Below are 18,072 nucleotides of genomic sequence, written 5' to 3' on the forward strand. Positions count from 1 at the left end.
TTTGGGCCAGAGAGAGAGAGAGAGAGAGAGAGAGAGAGAGAGAGAGAGAGAGAGAGAGAGATGGTTATGGGCATGTGCTTGGTACTACAAGCGGTTAATTGTTGTGCCTTATATAGCCAACTTAGGCGTCAATTGAAATAAGAAAATACATATGGATTTGGGAAGATTGGATTTAGTTGAAATAGATTATGTAAACTATAGATATTTTGTATAAATTAGAGATACAAATCAAGTATTAATTGTGTTGAATATTTTTTTTACTCTATCAAATCTTATTATCTTCTAATTTTCTTCACTTATTTATTCTGTTCCTTTTATCTATAACTAAATGCGTGATATGGTTTACTCTAATCTGATACAGTGAGACGCAATGAGGCATATTGGTGAACAATATATTAAGGATAAAAAAAATGGCGGATTTTGAAAATACTACATGTCAATATGCAAGTAAATCAAAAAAATTTCATATATATTTTGTACCGCTTGTTGAATATATATTTTTAATTATATTATATAAAGATTTAAAATTATATCACAGAGATTAAATATAATTATAAAAAATTATAACTATTTAAAATAAATATCTTGAAAATAAAAAATGCTAATTTTGTCAACGCTATTTTTTACACTCTTAGAATATAAATGATCAAAAAAATCTTATGCTTTCATTTTGTTTCAATTTAAATCCTATACTTATTTTTTATCCTAAAAAATATTGTATAATTAGATTCTCTTCAAAATATTCATATATTTTGCATCTTATGGCAATTTAAATCATATACTCATTTTTTATCCTAAAAAATCTTGTACAATTGCTTATCTCCGAAAAATAAGTATATGATGTAAATTGCATAATATACAAAATATAAGAATTTTTTTTTTAGAGAATCTAATTGTACAGAATATTTTAAGATAAAATAATAAATATAAAGTTTAATTTGAGACAAAAAGATAATGCATTTCAATTTATTTACCGCTTACTTGTGCATGTATATATATTAGTATATTTGTGCATACATTATCATTAAATTCCAACTATACGTATATATACTTATGTGTAGAGAGAGAGAGGGATTTTTTGCACTTTTTACTGATGACTCAAACAGGCAATATATATAAAAATCATTACAGGATTTATTATAAGATAAAAATAAAGAAGTAGACAGAGAAGAATTAAAGCAACAACTCATTCTTAGACATGAATGCTTGTTTGGTAGTTGGGTGAGGAAGATTCTTCGTTCAGGTAAACTTAAAGTTTGTAACTTTATGGTTGAATCTTGATGGGTTTATGTCGAAGTACTAATTAACGGTTTCTTTTATTATTATTGTCGTTTACAAATTAATATTATATATATATATATTCAGTTTTTTTTTATAATCTATAAATTCACCATACATTGGATCCACCTATATCTTATTCTCGGAAATAATCTAGAGTGATTGTTCGAGATTTTAATTTTAAAAACTCGAAAACATCTCTGTTGAATGTCCGTTTCTAGAGATATGTATATTAGTTTAAATGAAGGATTATCTTACTAGACACAAAAGAAAAAACTATTATTCAAATTTTATCACAAAATAGTAAAAATTTATTTGATTAAATAGAAATGTTTTAATTAAAATTGTCAAAATATGATAGGTTTAATATATAGATTTTTATAAAACCCGCCAATTATTAATATTTTAGATATAAAAAATTAATAAAAGTTATTATTATCGTTTATCAATGTACTATTTAATTGAACGGATACGTATGATATAGCGGTGTAAAATTAATAATAATTAAAAATATACTCTAAATAATGTATTTGTTAATATAGTTATTCAATTAATAAATGTAACTCTTTTTTAAATAATAATAAACAGGAATAGGGGGAGGGAATGAAGGCAAGGATATTCAGGTAAAAGCCACGGTTACATCACATGGACACCACCCAAAGGACCCATAGAAACGAAAAAGAAAATAAAAAGATTAAAAAATAAAAAATAAAAAAAATAAACTTTAAAATGAAATAACTATAAAAATTAAAAAGTTCACGTGTCTGTTCCAACAAATATCCATTTTTTTCATGGATATTTTTCATAAAATTCCCGACAAGACGCAATTCCTCCTCTCTCTATGTCCATGTGAAGAAGTGATGAGATAGAGAGAGAAAATAATTAAAATTATAATTTTTTGTATTTATGATAGAATCCACATGCTTTGTAATTTTCAAAACACAGTTTGTATCAAGTTTAATTACAAGAATCAAATAGCCAAATCACATTTGATGACATTTTTTATAGTTCGATTTTTTTTTGGATATTATAGTGTATATATATAAATACGAGATTTTAAATTCGAAATTAGTCTTTGATATCATTTTTAAAAGTATTAATCATTCCTCTCTTATGCAAATTTTATAATTTGGGGTAGAAGAAACGGTTAATCGCCTATATATTACGTTATTATATTAGATATGATGAATATATATGGTTAAAACGTTTCGAAATATATCCCCGGGATTGATTATGGAATAAAAGAAAAATAACTATGCGGTAAATAAAAAAACAAAAACAAAAATTGAAAACGAGTGATGATGTTATATGTGAAAAAGATAATGTAGAAAGACACAAGAATATAAGAATGTAAAGACACAGGGAATTACGAGTTCAGTACGATCGGTTATATATATATATATATGTCAAGGCTGAGGTCTTTATAACAGTGAAGAAGAACCGTTGGTTTTTACAACATTCCTGCCTCTGTTCTAACTGCAAGTTTGAAAATTGGTCTGCTTTTGATTATTTAAATATTACATCAATAATTAATTTTTCCAAGCCTTATTAGCAGAATTTTAGAGAAAAGAAAATAATACAATTGGTTGTCTCGGGGATGATTTTTATTTTAGAAAATATTATCAATATTATATAAATCATATAAGAGGTTATGAAAATGATTTATTAATATCCAAATAAAATATATATTCAATTATAAACAATCGAAATTTATTATAAAAAAAATCCATACGTATACATGTTCGTATGCGTATGTGTGTTTTAATGTGAATGGACTAGAGAATATCAAAGATTGCAGCTTTTGAATTATCCAAATTTTGTTGATTTAAATATGAAACGACAACGGATTAGAGGCGTTATGCTTTTGTTTCATTGCGTGCAATTTATACATAATGCACCGAAAAGATTTTAATTATGTGCTAATCACATCAAATTAACTTTCACAAGATTTAGGGCTTGGAGGTTTCCTAGTGGTTCGTGATGATCGCTTTTTTGTCGGCTTTTATCGACTCTTATTTTTGTTTTAGTGAATGATATTGTATATTCTTCATCTTTATATTTTTATTTTATTTGAAATTTGCCAAAATATTAAACTAAACTATTTTAGAAAAAAAAAATATTTTGCCTAGATAAACAGTCAAAATATCTAATATAAATATATAGTTGGAGGAAAAATTCACATTATATTCAATATTTAAAATCTGATTTGTTTATGAAGAATATTAATATTTTAATTAGATCATAATAGTTGAGTTATTAATCATATAAAATTATAACATTCCTTTACATATAATATTATCCGGCATGTTTTGATTACAATTTTATTTACTTTCATATTGTTAAATTTGTTAGCAATTTAGTTTATGTATTTTTAAAGATATCTATATTGAAAAGAAACAAATCAGATATTTAAAAACAAATTAGATAGTTGATGATTTTTTTAATTTATTACTTTAAAAAATAATTAAACTAAAACTACAAATCTTCAGGTTTTTAATAAAATTTGTAACTATTTATATCCAAATTATTAGAGATATCTACGAAACTCTAATTTATATGATTTATTTTTAATATATATTTTTAAGTGGATGTTCTATTGTCTTTTCTTATTTGAAAAAAATCAAACCAATTTACCATATCTATAAAACCGTATAGTCTCATTTTTAAAATTGAAACTGATAATTATGGTATTAAAAAATAGGATAAATAATATATCAGAATAACTAGTGATGGGAAATCCAACGAAAATAGTACGTGTGCTCACACGTAGACTTTCGTATGCATTCGTAGAATGGTCCTTCGCATTCAATGTGGATGTAGTGAATGCACTGAATCGCCACTTTGGCATTTTTCTTCCAGGCCATACGGCACTTAAACCACAAATGTAAATAATTTATTTTTCTCTTTTTATTACACGTACTGAAAATTATTTTATAAAATGGTACGTTTCATATCATCAATCGAATATATATATATATATGTATGTATAATTATAAAGTAGTAGAAGAAATCTTTTTATTACCGTATAAAACTATCTCTTATTATTTTTAATGGATAATGGGTGATTTTATTTATCACAATCACTGTACAATTATTCTATACACACCGGTCTATTTTATTAAATCCTACATTTTCTTGCATAATCTATTTAATACTGAATTATGTATGTATGATGACCGCATGCAGTCTAATTTGACAGTCGTGCTGTAAATGGCACAGTTCGCAAGTTACATAATGTAATGTTTCAATTTCAAATAGAAGTAATATATATATATATATATATATATATATATATGTGTATATATATATATAACCTCGACAAAAAGATAATCAACTCGATATATAAAAATTTAACAGATCTAGATGGTAACAAGGCATAAAATAAAATAAAATTTAATATGATTATACAATATGGAAAATTAAATATGAAAAAGGAAGTAGGTATCATAAAAAGGAACGTTTATATCATTGGGGCGGCTCCGTACAGTTTTTGGGTGAACATCAATTGTGTTCATGATATAAGACGGGTCTAATCAACATGTTTATATGATTACAATATGAAAATAAATGTCCCTTTTCATTTCTCTTGTGGAAAGAAAACCCATTTCTTCTTTTACTCTATCAATTCTGTTTTTGACTTTTATTATAATTAACTTGTTTATATATATATATATATATATATATATATATATATTCTCTTGTGAAAAATCTGTCTTGTGGTGCTAATAAGGTTGCATTAGAGGGTGACTTGCAGCCAAGCGTGGATCCAAGTCGAGATCCTTGGAAAACGACTTGACATGCTCTCTCTCTCTCTCTTACCACATTGCATGCACATCTATTAATTAATTTGTGAATATACATAAATGTTATATATATGTGTGTATATATATATATATGCATATAATTGATGTCGCAGCAGAACACCTTTGATTATTTTCTTTGGTTTAACCAGCAAAATAAGTATAATTATTATCGCAATATTATTGTATTACCGAATAATGCTTTTTATCGAGAACACTGATTAAGATAGTTCGAATTTCAATATCTTATCCCAAAACACACACGCAAAAGTTCCATTATAATAGTAAATGATTTTCGGTTGTTTTCCCATGTCATCTGTAATAAACGTTTATGTTTTGTACTAAAATATGAGATGTGATAGAATAATCTATAAATTATCGATTTTTTTTGTGGTATCAAGATATTATGAGATGAAGCTCAAACTAATCTGGGGATCGAGAACAATCCATGTGATTGAAATTGCACTCCCTCCCAGAACTTGAGATTCGAATTTGGGACGGGACAAACGCTTTGCGTCTCTATTTCATCGGTTGAACTATCCAAATTAGATAATTATCGAATTTTATAATCACTTGTCGAATAAAATTTCATATAATCTGGTATCGCTTATCTAAAACTATATTACAAATTCTATTATTGTTCTCTCTGTATATAATGTATGTAAGAACAATCATATTTTACATTATACATGTGTATGGAGAACGTACGTGTGCATGGATGGAGAGTGGAGACTCATGGAGGAATGTCTTCCCACACGCGCGCATGAATAAATAACGCTATATCCTAAATTGAAAAGAAAATAAATAAATAAAACAATACGGAATCTGAAGTTAAATATATATATATATATATATATATATATATATATATATATCTGGAATTTCAGCAAATTATTTTTGTCTTGGAGCGTCTAAATCAAAAGCTGCGATGTATGCCTGTCTAGTTGCACGAGGGCATCCTTTTTTGTCCTCTTCTTATACCTCTCACTTCCATTATTTCATTTAAATTATTGATTTTTTTCCAGAAAATACATTTTCTCAAAATATTCATTAGTCGGAGTTTAATTAATTATAAAAATGAAACCCACCATCCAATCAAAATATTTATGCATATTCCCTTACGTAATACATCCAAAATCTACTATTTGATTGGTTGTTCCATTTGTTTGTGTGTTCATATTCATGCATGTGTGCGCATAAAAAAATATTAATTTTTTTAAAAATATACTACCTGTAGAATATTTGTATAATATATTAATATACTTGATTAGAAAATCCTTCAAAATTTCATGTAAAGTAACCCAATAATCGAAGAGCATTTTCGTGAAGACTCTTTTAAATATTTACTCCATTTTTCATCCTAATTAGTAATAATTAATAAGATTCCTGTTAACTCAGTTTTTTTTTTTGTAATGATATGAAAAAGCGAATAATATAATAAATTGAAAATAAATAGTCAAATATGGTATAAATGGACGGTCTTGAGACTCGCAATTGCGATTCCCAACACATACAGATCTTTTTATAAAATACAAATATGGAGTATTTTCAGATTAAATATGTCTGCATTACAAAAATTAATAATATTAAATGTCAGAGACTATATCATATATTGTAGATTTTTAGAAACTATCATATTTTCAATAAAAAATCAAATAAACCGATCTAGTTTGTAATAATAATAATAATAGGGTTGGAGAGATATGTAATGTGGGTCTCACGGACAGGATTAAAGAATGTCAGTTGGTTTTGTCCTGAAGTACTTGTCAGTTGTCACTCTTATGTGAGGAGAAAGAAAATTAGATTTATGAACATATATATAAATAAATAGATAGATAGATAAGAGAATATTAATTTATTGAAATTATGAATATATATATATATATATATATATATATATATATATTGGTGCGATGATTGAGTGCACGTGTGGCTACTCGTTCTACGTACAACCATGCCACGTACCCACGTCTTTATTACTGAAGCTGACCCCTCTCTCTCTTCATTGATTTACTAAAAACAGAACATAACCATTTTTATAAGAAAATGGATCGCCAATTTACCTATTGGGAATTTTAATTATTGGAAATTATCGTATGGTTGGGGTTTCCACCAATCATCGTTATTGTTTTTGTTTTCGTTTCGTTTGGACCGTAGTTTGGTTTTTCATCGATCATTGTTTATCTGTCGAAAAATTGCCAAATTTTTCTTAATTTTTAAAAATTTTGATTATTCTCGTTTTGCATAGAATATTCTGTCGAGATTTACGAAATAAAACTTTTAAAACCATATCGTTATTGGATATGTTATATCATCGTCGTCATCTTCACTCATCCAAACAACATATTTTTTTTTTATTAATTCCCCGAAAAATCAATAGTTTAATTCCTACACGTTTTCAATTTAACGGTATTAAAAATATATAAAAAACAAATTCAATATCATTGATTTCTAATATACACAGCAATAATTTATTTGTTATGTGTCATACTATTATTAACTAATAGCTATTATTCATTCCTCTCCATCATTAGGTCTTACCTATAAATTTTCATAGACTTCTCCTATAATAAATTCTCACACCTGTATAGAATCCATATATTTTCTATTTCAATTTCACAATTAGATCCGTAATTGTATTAAAATTATTAGTTTTTTTGTACTATTGAGCTCTCCGATTCTTCAATATCCGATTCAGATCCTGCGATTTCTGTCACCGGTAATTTGTCTCTCTCACCGATCTCTGATGAACACAATAATGTAGAAAGACACAAGAATATAAGAATGTAAAGACACAGGGAATTACGAGTTCAGTACGATCGGTGTGATCGTACCTACGTATCGGGAGAGAGAGGATTGTTTATTCGATGATCTAGGGTTTCTTGGATACAACCAGAATTAGAAGAAAACTCTAAAATGATAACAATGGCGGAACTGGTATCGGCTCTGCTCTATATTTAGCTCAGCAACTAACCACCTGGAAAATTTCCATTTTGCCCTTTTTCCGTTAACGACATTCAAACCTTCTGAATGCACCAGAGTTTTCAACCTGTATGTTTACTCAGGTAGCTTCCAACAAAACTCCACCTTGCCTGAGAAAACACCAACCTTCGATTTTTCAGCTCAATTCTCCTCTCTCTCTGTATCATGCAACTAACTTCCTGACATTCGAAGTAAACTCAACAGTGTACTGAGCCTACTTACAGGGATAACCTTCGTTAACAGGTCCGTCGGATTCACTTCTGTATGAACCTTCTCGACTTTGATTTGTCCTTGTGAAATCACATCTCGTATGAAATGTAGCCGAACATCAATGTGCTTCGTTCTCTCGTGGTGAACTGAATTCTTGGACAAGTCTATGGCGCTTTAAGAGTCACACATCACCTCGACAAATTTCTGATCAAAACCCAGCTCGCTAACCAGACCTTTCAGCCAAAGCCCTTCCTTTACAGCATCTGTCAAAGCCATATATTCCGCCTCAGTTGTGGAGAGAGCCACCACACTCTGTAAACCTGATTTCCAACACACAGTGTTGCCTCCGACAGTAAAAACAAACCCGGTTACTGACCTCCTTTTATCCAGATTTGCTGCGTAATCAGAATCACAAAACCCTTTTACTGTAAACTGCTCTGTTTTTCTGTACTTCAGTCCATAATTTGCTGTAGCCTTCATGTATCTCAACACCCATTTCACTGCTTCCCAGTGACTCTTCTCTGGTCTTTCCATAAACCGGCTAATCACACCTACAGGGTAAACAAGATCAGGCCTAGTACCTATCATGGCATACATGATACTACCCACTGCATTTGAATATGGGATAGAATCAGCAAACCCTGCATCAAAATCTTCTGCTTCTTGGCTTGAACTTAGTTTGAAGTGTGCTCCTAGAGGTGTTTGAACTTCCTTGGCATTCTCCATATTAAAACTCTTTAGTACTTTCTGGATGTACTCAGATTGTGACAGAACCAGGGTTCCAGCAGCTCGATCTCTTCTGATAGTCATGCCTAACATCTTCTTGGCAGGGCCTAGGTCCTTCATATCAAACTCAGATCCTAAATCCTCTTTCAGCTTCTTTAGTTCAGTCCTTCCTCTGGTTGCAATTAACATATCGTCTACATATATCATGAGGTATGTTATTTCCTCACTAGAATCCCTTCTGAAGTACACACATGGGTCATACATGCTCCTCTTGAAATTCAACCTTTGTATGTATTCGTCAAATCTCAAATTCCATCGCCTAGGGGACTGCTTCAATCCATACAAGGACCTCTTCAACAAATAGACTTGTCCTTCTTTTCCTTTCTCTATGAAACCTTCAGGTTGCTCCATGTGAATTTGCTCTTCCAAGGTGCCATGCAAGAAAGCAGTTTTCACGTCCATCTCGTCGAGTTCAAGGTTCTGATTTACCACAATTGACAGCAATACTATGATTGACACATGCTTGACAACAGGCGAAAAAATCTCTGTATAATCTATACCTTCCACTTGAGAGAAGCCTTTTGCAACCAAGCCTTGAATCTCGGTGGTTCTACTCCTGGAATACCTATCTTCAACTTGTACACCCATTTACAACCTATCACCTTCTTATCTCTTGGTCGATCAACCAGAATCCAGGTCTCATTTTTCTTGAGTGAGTCCATCTCCTCTGTCATTGCTTTATACCAAGATGGCCAGTCACGATGTTTCTTTGCTTTAAGGTACGTCTGTGGTTCATCCAGTTCCAGATTTTGAGATACTGACAAGGCAAAAGCGGCTTTTCCTTCTTCTTCTCTGAATCTAGTTGGTTGCCTTATTTCTCTCCTTTCTCTGTCTCTTGCTAACATGTAATCTATCAACCTGTCCATCTTTTCTGGTGCTACTGAACCATCTGGTTCTCCTCCATCTTCGGTTTCAGTCTCTTGGTCAGTTTCATTGTTGATCCTTCTACTTCCTGTATTGTTTCTTTGAGTTTCAGGAGTGTTGGTTACTCCACCTTGCTCTTGACTTCTGTTGTCACTCTGGTTATATATGACTCTTGGTAATTGTCCAATCTCTGGTCTTGATCTCGCAGTCTCAACCTGTGAACCTGGATTTTCAGTCTTCAAATCCTTGTATACTGTGTTCTCATCAAACTTTATGTTTCTGCTGATTATCACTATATCTTCTTCAGGGATCCAGACCTTGTATCCTTTTGTTCCTGATGGATATCCGATGAAGATACCTTTTCTTGCTCTAGGCATCAACTTAACTTGATCACTGTGGACATTGACTATGCAACCAAATCTCCTTAGGTGTTTGTATCTTGTATCTTGTCCTGACCAGACTTCATTTGGCACCCGAAAATCTATTGCAGTGGATGGGGACCTGTTGATAATATGAACACTAGTGTATGCAGCTTCAGCCCAGAACTTCTGAGGCAAACCAGATTCAGTAAGCAAGCACCTCACTTTTTCCATCACTGTTCTGTTCATCCTCTCAGCAATGCCGTTTTGCTGAGGGGTATATGCACATGTTCGGTGTCTTAAGATTCCATGTTCCCGGCAATGATCATCAAAGCTCTTATTACAGAACTCTAAGCCATTATCTGTTCGAAGCACCTTTAGCTTCTTCCCAGTTTGCCTTTCAACCAGAGTTTTCCATTCGACAAACCTTTCAAATGCTTCACTTTTCTTTTTCAAAAAGTATATCCAGACTTTTCTCGAGAAGTCATCAACAAAAGACAGAAAATACTGATTTCCAGAGATAGATGGTGTCGTTGTACTTGAACCCCACAAGTCCGAATGAACATATTCTAATATAGCTTTGGTGGTATGAGTACCTGTTCCAAAAACTAATATGTGGGATTTACCAAGTACACAGTTCTCACATAACTTCAAGCTTGTTACCTCTGCATTGTCAATAACTCCCTTTTTAGCCAAGATTTCCATCCCCTTTTGGGACATGTGTCCTAACCTGCTGTGCCAGATTTTGGTCATGTCTTTAATTGAAACAGACCTACAGTCTCCTCCTGTGATGGTTTTTCCATCCAAGATGTATAATCCATTCTTTAGATGCGCATTCAGTATGGTTCTACATCCTTTGATCACCTTCATGCATCCATCTTGAGACTTATACCAACATCCATGGGATTCAAGGGTCCCTAGGGAAATCAGATTTGCCCGAAGTTCAGGCACATACTTAACTTGGCTCAGCGTAACTTCAGACCCATCATGTGTCTGCAACTTGATTCTTCCTGTCCCCATTATTCTACAGGTTGCTGCATTTCCCATCCTTACTCTACCAATGAAGCTTTCTTCCAAATCAGAAAATCATTCTTTATGGGGACATAGGTGAAATGTACACCCACAGTCGAGAACTCACTCGTTTATCTCATCTCTTTCAGTGGTTGTTAATGCATCAGTAGTTTCAATCATAAGTACCTCTGATTCCATCTGTGTGGTTTGTATTATATCAGCATCACCCCTGCTATTATTAGTCTTTGGAATACCCTTCTTTCTAGCGTAGCAGTCTTTTCTAAGATGCCCACGCTTTCCACAATGCCAACATTCAGAATCTCTACCTCTTGATCTGGAACGTGAATGTGACCTTTTGAAGTTTGGTCTTCTCATGTATTAGAACGCCCTCTTACGTTCAAACCTTCACCACTGTTTTTACTCAGTTTTCCCATTGCCTGAAGCTCCATTTCCTTAGACCTTGCTGCTGCTTTCACCTCTTCAGGAGTTATAGAGGCCCAGAAATACTTCAGAACTTCTCTTAGTTGTTGTAGAGTGGAGGCAGGGAGTTTAGGAGATATACAGCTTGATACTCCTCTTCCACTTTAACTTGTAGGTTTTGTAGATCTGATAGAATCTTCTGAAAGATGTCAAGATTCTCCTCAATGCTCTTCCTTTCATCCATCTTGAAATCTGAGATGTGTTGCATCAAATACATCCTATTTGGCAATGACTGTTCTAGGAACATTCGCTCTAACAGTTTCCAGATTCCATATGCAGTTTTTTCTTGTATCACCTTTCTCAGAATCTCATCGGATAGACACAGCACAATTAGATTCCGAGCTCTTTTGCTCCTTTCAGCTTTTTCTTGCAAAGTTTTTGTATCAATTGTGCCTTCTTCAGTAGTCAATCCTGATGAAGATGAGAGAATCGATCCAATACCTGGCGTTCTCTCAGTTCTGATAACAGATTCTTCCACTGTTGTCATCTTCTTCGGGGTCTCAGCTTCTTGACCTCCTCTTGATCCTTGGGGAATCTTCTAGAATGTAGGATCATCGTCGAGATCCAGAAGACCCATAATATCCAGACCAATCTGAATTTTCTCCTTCCACAGCACAAAATCATTCTTCCCATCAAACTTCTCTACATCCAACTTCTGTAATTGCGACGTCATGGCTATCTTGATCCGATCCTATTTCGAATCTCCTTCCGAGCAATCCAGATAAGTAATCACCCAGGCTCTGATACCACGTGTACTATTGAGCTCTCTGATTCTTCAATCACCGATTCAGATCCTGCGATTTCTGTCACCGGTAATTTGTCTCTCTCACTGATCTCTCACGAACACAACAATGGAGAAAGACACAAGAATACAGGAATGTAAAGACACAGGGAATTACGAGTTCAGTACGATCGGTGTGATCGTACCTACGTCTCGGGAGAGAGAGGATTGTTTATTCGATGATCTAGGGTTTCTTGGATACAACCAGAATTAGAAGAAAACTCTAAAATGATAATGGCGGAACTGGTCTCGGCTCTGCTCTATATTTAGCTCAGCAACTAACCACGTGGGAAATTCTCACTTTGCCATTTTTCCGTTAACGACATTCAAACCTTCTGAATGCACCAGAGTCTTCAACCTGTATGTTTACTCAGGTAGCTTCCAACATTTTTAAATCGATTATATAACTGTTATGACTTCGATGGTATATTTTACAAATATATTTTTTACGGTTTTTGAAAATGTTAATGACTTAGTTCGATTTATTATTCGGGTTTGTCCTAAACTTCTCATTTAAATTATCTTATTATACTATTCTTTCTCTTTTTGTATTTATTAGAATTTTTTCCTATAGTGTAATTAATTTATAAGAAATCAATAGAATCGATCACTAATTCGGGTTTTTTTATAACTAGGATGGTTTTCCGAGCCTTCGACCCGACTACATCCACCCTAGATCCGGGATCAGCCTTTGTATATAGACCATTTTGATCCAGAAATTATATCCCTCTCCATCAGTTGAATCGAACCCATGAACTTGAGGATGACTTTGTCACCTCTCAGCCACCGGGTATATTATTAAGTACTCTTTTTTAGCGCTTTTAGATAAAATTTCACAATAACGTCTAATAATATATGATTCGCAAAATCTAATTCGTAGTTTTGTATGGAGTGCGTGTTGTTCATTTATTTGCTAGTAGACTCTTGAAAATTTTAATATATGATTCCTTAATTGTCAAATCATATGGTCAAACTATCTGGTATAAGTAGCTAACTGATCTTAATTTCCACGCTAATCAAAGATTAATTAAGCCCTTTAATTATCTATGTTCAAGCTTTAATTAAGAGAGAGAGCCAGTTTACCATACCCGCCAAACCAATGCGATTTTTATACATAATCTGATTCGATTTCGTGAATTCTTTTCTAAAAATCCACAATTAGTTGCATAAAATATATTTAATGTTCATGTAATTGAAAACAACACACATTGAAAATTATAATGGGTTTCATCGCAATGTATTCATTTATGTTCCATTTCATAAAATTCGTTAATTAATTCGTCGATTTATTTACTAACCTAAAATTTATCTATTCATTTGTTTTTGTAGTTGCACATGCCAACGTGCTTGCACATTGAATTAAGAATTGTACAAGAAACTCTAGCTAATTCATCAACCCATGTATATTTTGCGATTGATACAAAATCAAATGACCAAAAAACAATAATATTACGTATAATCAAATTTGCATACACTTTTATCATTGATTTTTTAAAACAAAGATATGGAACTTTATATTTATTATTTTCATATAATACCTTTATTTTCTTTAAGAATTTCCAAAATATTCAAACCTTATACCGTGGACGTTAAAAGTAACTTGTGACAATTTTTTTTATGCCGTTAACAAATATTATAACTATTTTAAAATTGTTTTAACATTCTACATTCGAATAAAAATATTTGGAATTTCAATCGGAATCGTTTTTCAACCATTATTAGATTTTAACGCTAATACATTTAACATTCAAACTCCGTATTTTTTACTCAGTCAAAATATTGAAATATGTTATAAGTTAGTAGTAGATGTGGTTTTAAACAATTAAACTAAAAGATAAGAAAAATGTTTTATTTTATCTAAATAAAGTTTGCTATTATGGTTGGTAATTTCTTGTTGTTTTGGGTTAATTTTTTATAAAAATGATAATACTTAGAGCACGAAGCTTGTGAGGTAAGGCCCAACTACGGCCCAATCAAATGTAAATGGAGATCTTTTTAATTATGGGCCTTCTATTTGGGCCCACTTTATTGCTTGGGATTCTATAATATGTATATGTTAGGCTTAATGGGCCACGGCCCATTTTCATCAGTTATGAGGCCCTTTCTTTCTTTCATTTGCTTTTTTTTTATTACAAAAATCATTTCATTTGCTTTTTTAAATTCAATTGGCAGAGATTTTTTCTTTTTGGAACATGATCATGACGTACCACATCTTGTCTCATTTGATTTTGGCAGGTGAGTTATGTTGCCAACCATTTATTTAGTCCATTAAATTACTAGCAACTTAATTATCTTCTAAAATTAAAAAAAAAATACTCGTTCGGTACAGTCAAACCCTATTCTCTGTTTTTGGTACGCACAAAATGTATTTAATGATAATCCGTTTTGTTATGTTATATATATATATATATATATATATATATATTAAGCCAAATATTTTTATTTTTCGGTTATTAAAATTATAGATATTAGTCTCTTATCATTAGATACACTTAAAATCTCAATTCAAAATCCCATTAGATTTCATTCAACGAGACACGATTATTCCTCCCTAGATGATCTTTTTTATCACGTGATTTATTCACCAACCTAATAATTATTATTTTTTAGGGTACCCCCAAGTCGTAGACAATGTGCCTTCTTGTTTCCAAGTCGAGAAAGGATGGGCCACAGAGCCAATGTGACACGCGTATACATACATAGTTATATACTTATACCGTACAGACACCTATATATATTGATGTGTGTGTGTAGTTTTCGTCTCTCTTCTTTCTTTTCGTCGAAGACTTGGGGGTTGGTGTTGATTCTCGCGATATTCTCCATAAAACTCCCAAATTCCTAGTAGCTTCGAATTTCTCCTGCGATTTCCGCGGGCTTCGAGGTCAAAATCTCTGGTGGGTTCGTCTTGCTCTTGGGATTTTTACTTGTGGGTTTCGCTCAATTCCGATTTTTTGATTGTGTTTTCTCTCTTCCGCGGCAGGGATCGGTGTTTTTTTCTTTAATTTCCCGAGAAAGTTTTTCCCTTGATTTCGTTTTCCCTAGAAACAAACATGGGGTTCGTCCCTTTTTTTTTATTTTTCGCCGCAACTGTGTAATTCCCAATCGGGGGAAAAAACCTAGAGTTCGATCATTGTAGAATCTTCATGCATACCCCGAATCGTAGGGTTGAATTTAGTTTGTATTCCTTTTAAGTTATTAATTACACACACACGCACATACGCGCAAACAAACATACACGAGCACGTGTGTTTGGTCGTGTGTCATTGTGCCGTAACAGTGACTCAGTTTGTGATTCTTCTGTTCTGTCTTTCCGTCTTCATTTTGATCCCTTATGTGTCTTGTCTGATCTGTGCCTTTGGTTCGTTTCCTTGTGAAGCAGATGAGTATCTCTCAGTTATCATCATCGAATCTTATCATTACATGATTTGTTGTCGTATGATACGCTTATCATGCATTTGTTTTGGTCTTTGATTGATTGATTGGTGGGCCTCATCAAGATTTGATTTTTTTTTATAAATTGTATGCTATTTCAATGGCAAAGTTAAGAGATCTGCAAATTCAATTCTGGTATTACAAATCCCAAGGACTCCTATTCAGTTGTGTTACAGTAACTGAGTCTTGCGTGCTTGGTTTATCTTATAATTTTGAAGTTGGGATACTAACAAGCTGAAAGAGTCATTTCTTGATTCTTGTCCCTTTGTTTTTGTGTTCTTGTCCTTCCTTAACATTGTCTCCAAAGATCTCGGTGATTGCAGGTCTCTCATTCTTAACTTCTCGTGTTTTAATCTTGCGAAAATGTTGTAGACACAATGGAAGCGAGTGATTGGAGAGCAAAGATGCCGCCTGACTTACGACGAAAGGTTCTCGACACAGTGTAAGCGTTCTTGTCACAGAGTTGGAAAACCTCGTAAAAGCCTTACCAATGGTTTCAGTGTTTCGGTTCAACGATAATTTTCCATCGTGGGTCCATAGTAGCTCCTTTGCGATGAGATAACCACGTGCATGTGAAACCCTTGTATAAGGAAAGATTATAAGGTTTTGGCTGAGGGCGTGATAACGATTCCTATATTACACCGGTAAACATCGTTCTTTTAAAGCATGAAAATTTCGTAAAAAGAGTTTATAGCTGATAATCCTTTAATTATAGAGGAGATTTGCTACAATATTTTTTCCACATCTGACTTATCCCGCATACTCGTTATGGAGGACGTCCTGAAAGTTTCTTGAACAAGTTTGTTTTTGTTTCTGGATCCGGTGATTCAATGCGTTAATGGTGCACATTTTGTAACTTGTGAATGCATTTGTTGCATTGTGATCCTTCTTCCTAGTTTTTTTTTCCATTTCCTTCCTTGCTTGGTGAATTAGAATGTTTACTCGGGTCATTCTTGCTCGTATTTTATTTCCAGTAATGAAAGCGTAGGCATATCATTGGATTTATTTGCTTTTTTCAGTTCCTCCGATACGGGGGTGACTTTGAACCCTTTTTTCCCTTCTGTACTAAGCGTCTTTACCATTTGAAGATGTATATCGCGGATGTAGGTCCATGAAGTATCTGAAATATCCTGAAAACATATTCTTGTTCGTATGCAGAATGGACAAGTTGAAGGGCCATCTTCCTTCCTCTGGTTCAAGAGATATCGATCATCTCAGGCAACTTGCTGTTCGGTTTGAGGAGAGAACCTACCTCGCTGCGTCAGATCAGGTGTGCAGATGAATCCTCATTGGCTTTAACCCGTTATTTATTTCCCCTTTTTGACAAATTACCAAATGTGCAAGACCTGACATTTTCAGAATATGAATCCAAGATTGGTAACTCTAAATTTCTAACGGTATGCAGAACCGATAATTCTTTTTCCTCCAATATGTTACAGATGGATTATTTGCGGAAGATCTCTGTGAAGATGGTTACACTAGGGAGCAAAACTCAAAATGCTCAATCTGATAATTTGCAACCCCGCTCTTCGGCCTTTACAAACAATCCTTCAGATCAAGGTAATAATAATATCATAGATGAATTAATGATTTCATCTCTCTTGGACCTGTGATCTCTTCTGCAATTACTGAACTTGATAATTAGTCCTGAATCTCTCTTACTAAATACCAAGTTAGCAATTTATCATAGCTGTTTGATGCTTGTTATGTTACTCTGATTCGGATGTCTGATTTAGTATGTAACCCTGTTTTTCGATGCCCGTGTTTGCAGTCCAAGTCATGAATCAAGGGCAATCATTTCCGTCTTCATTACCCGCTAACCAGACTCCGATGAACCAGCAATTTTCGTCGCAAAACATTCAGAGCAACGGCAATATTCCTGGATCTGCTGGCTTACCTCACGCCACTGTCCCAGGAGTTGTGGCTCACGACAATGCAAATATCCGGAGTCCATCTGGTGCCCGGAATTCATGTTTCCGTACCGGAGAAGGAGTACCGTCAAATATGCTCACCAGTTCTCAAATACAGATGCCGGGTAGGGCACAGATCCTTCCTCAGCAGCAGCAGCTGCAGCCGCCGCAGAGGCACC

At 33.1% G+C, this 18,072-nt stretch overlaps 1 protein-coding gene across 4 annotated transcripts in view; it reads left to right on the top strand.

The window, feature by feature from the left end:
* The first annotated feature begins 15,312 nt into the window (after window positions 1-15,312).
* The window catches only part of LOC104822786 (mediator of RNA polymerase II transcription subunit 15a-like), a 7,253-nt gene continuing 4,493 nt past the window's right edge, over window positions 15,313-18,072 (top strand). For 3 of the 4 annotated variants that reach the window (XM_010554134.1, XM_010554141.1, XM_010554147.1), the window contains exons 1-5: window positions 15,313-15,445; window positions 16,356-16,425; window positions 17,142-17,253; window positions 17,423-17,543; window positions 17,755-18,067. In XM_010554134.1, coding sequence (XP_010552436.1) covers window positions 16,361-16,425; window positions 17,142-17,253; window positions 17,423-17,543; window positions 17,755-18,067 — 611 coding nt within the window. In that variant the 5' untranslated portion in view covers window positions 15,313-15,445; window positions 16,356-16,360. The remainder of the gene's footprint in view (window positions 15,446-16,355; window positions 16,426-17,141; window positions 17,254-17,422; window positions 17,544-17,754; window positions 18,068-18,072) is intronic. The other variant, XM_010554136.1, reaches the window with a different exon arrangement.

Source organism: Tarenaya hassleriana, unplaced genomic scaffold, assembly GCF_000463585.1.
Source record: "Tarenaya hassleriana unplaced genomic scaffold, ASM46358v1 Cleome1, whole genome shotgun sequence".
Taxonomy (NCBI): domain Eukaryota; kingdom Viridiplantae; phylum Streptophyta; class Magnoliopsida; order Brassicales; family Cleomaceae; genus Tarenaya; species Tarenaya hassleriana.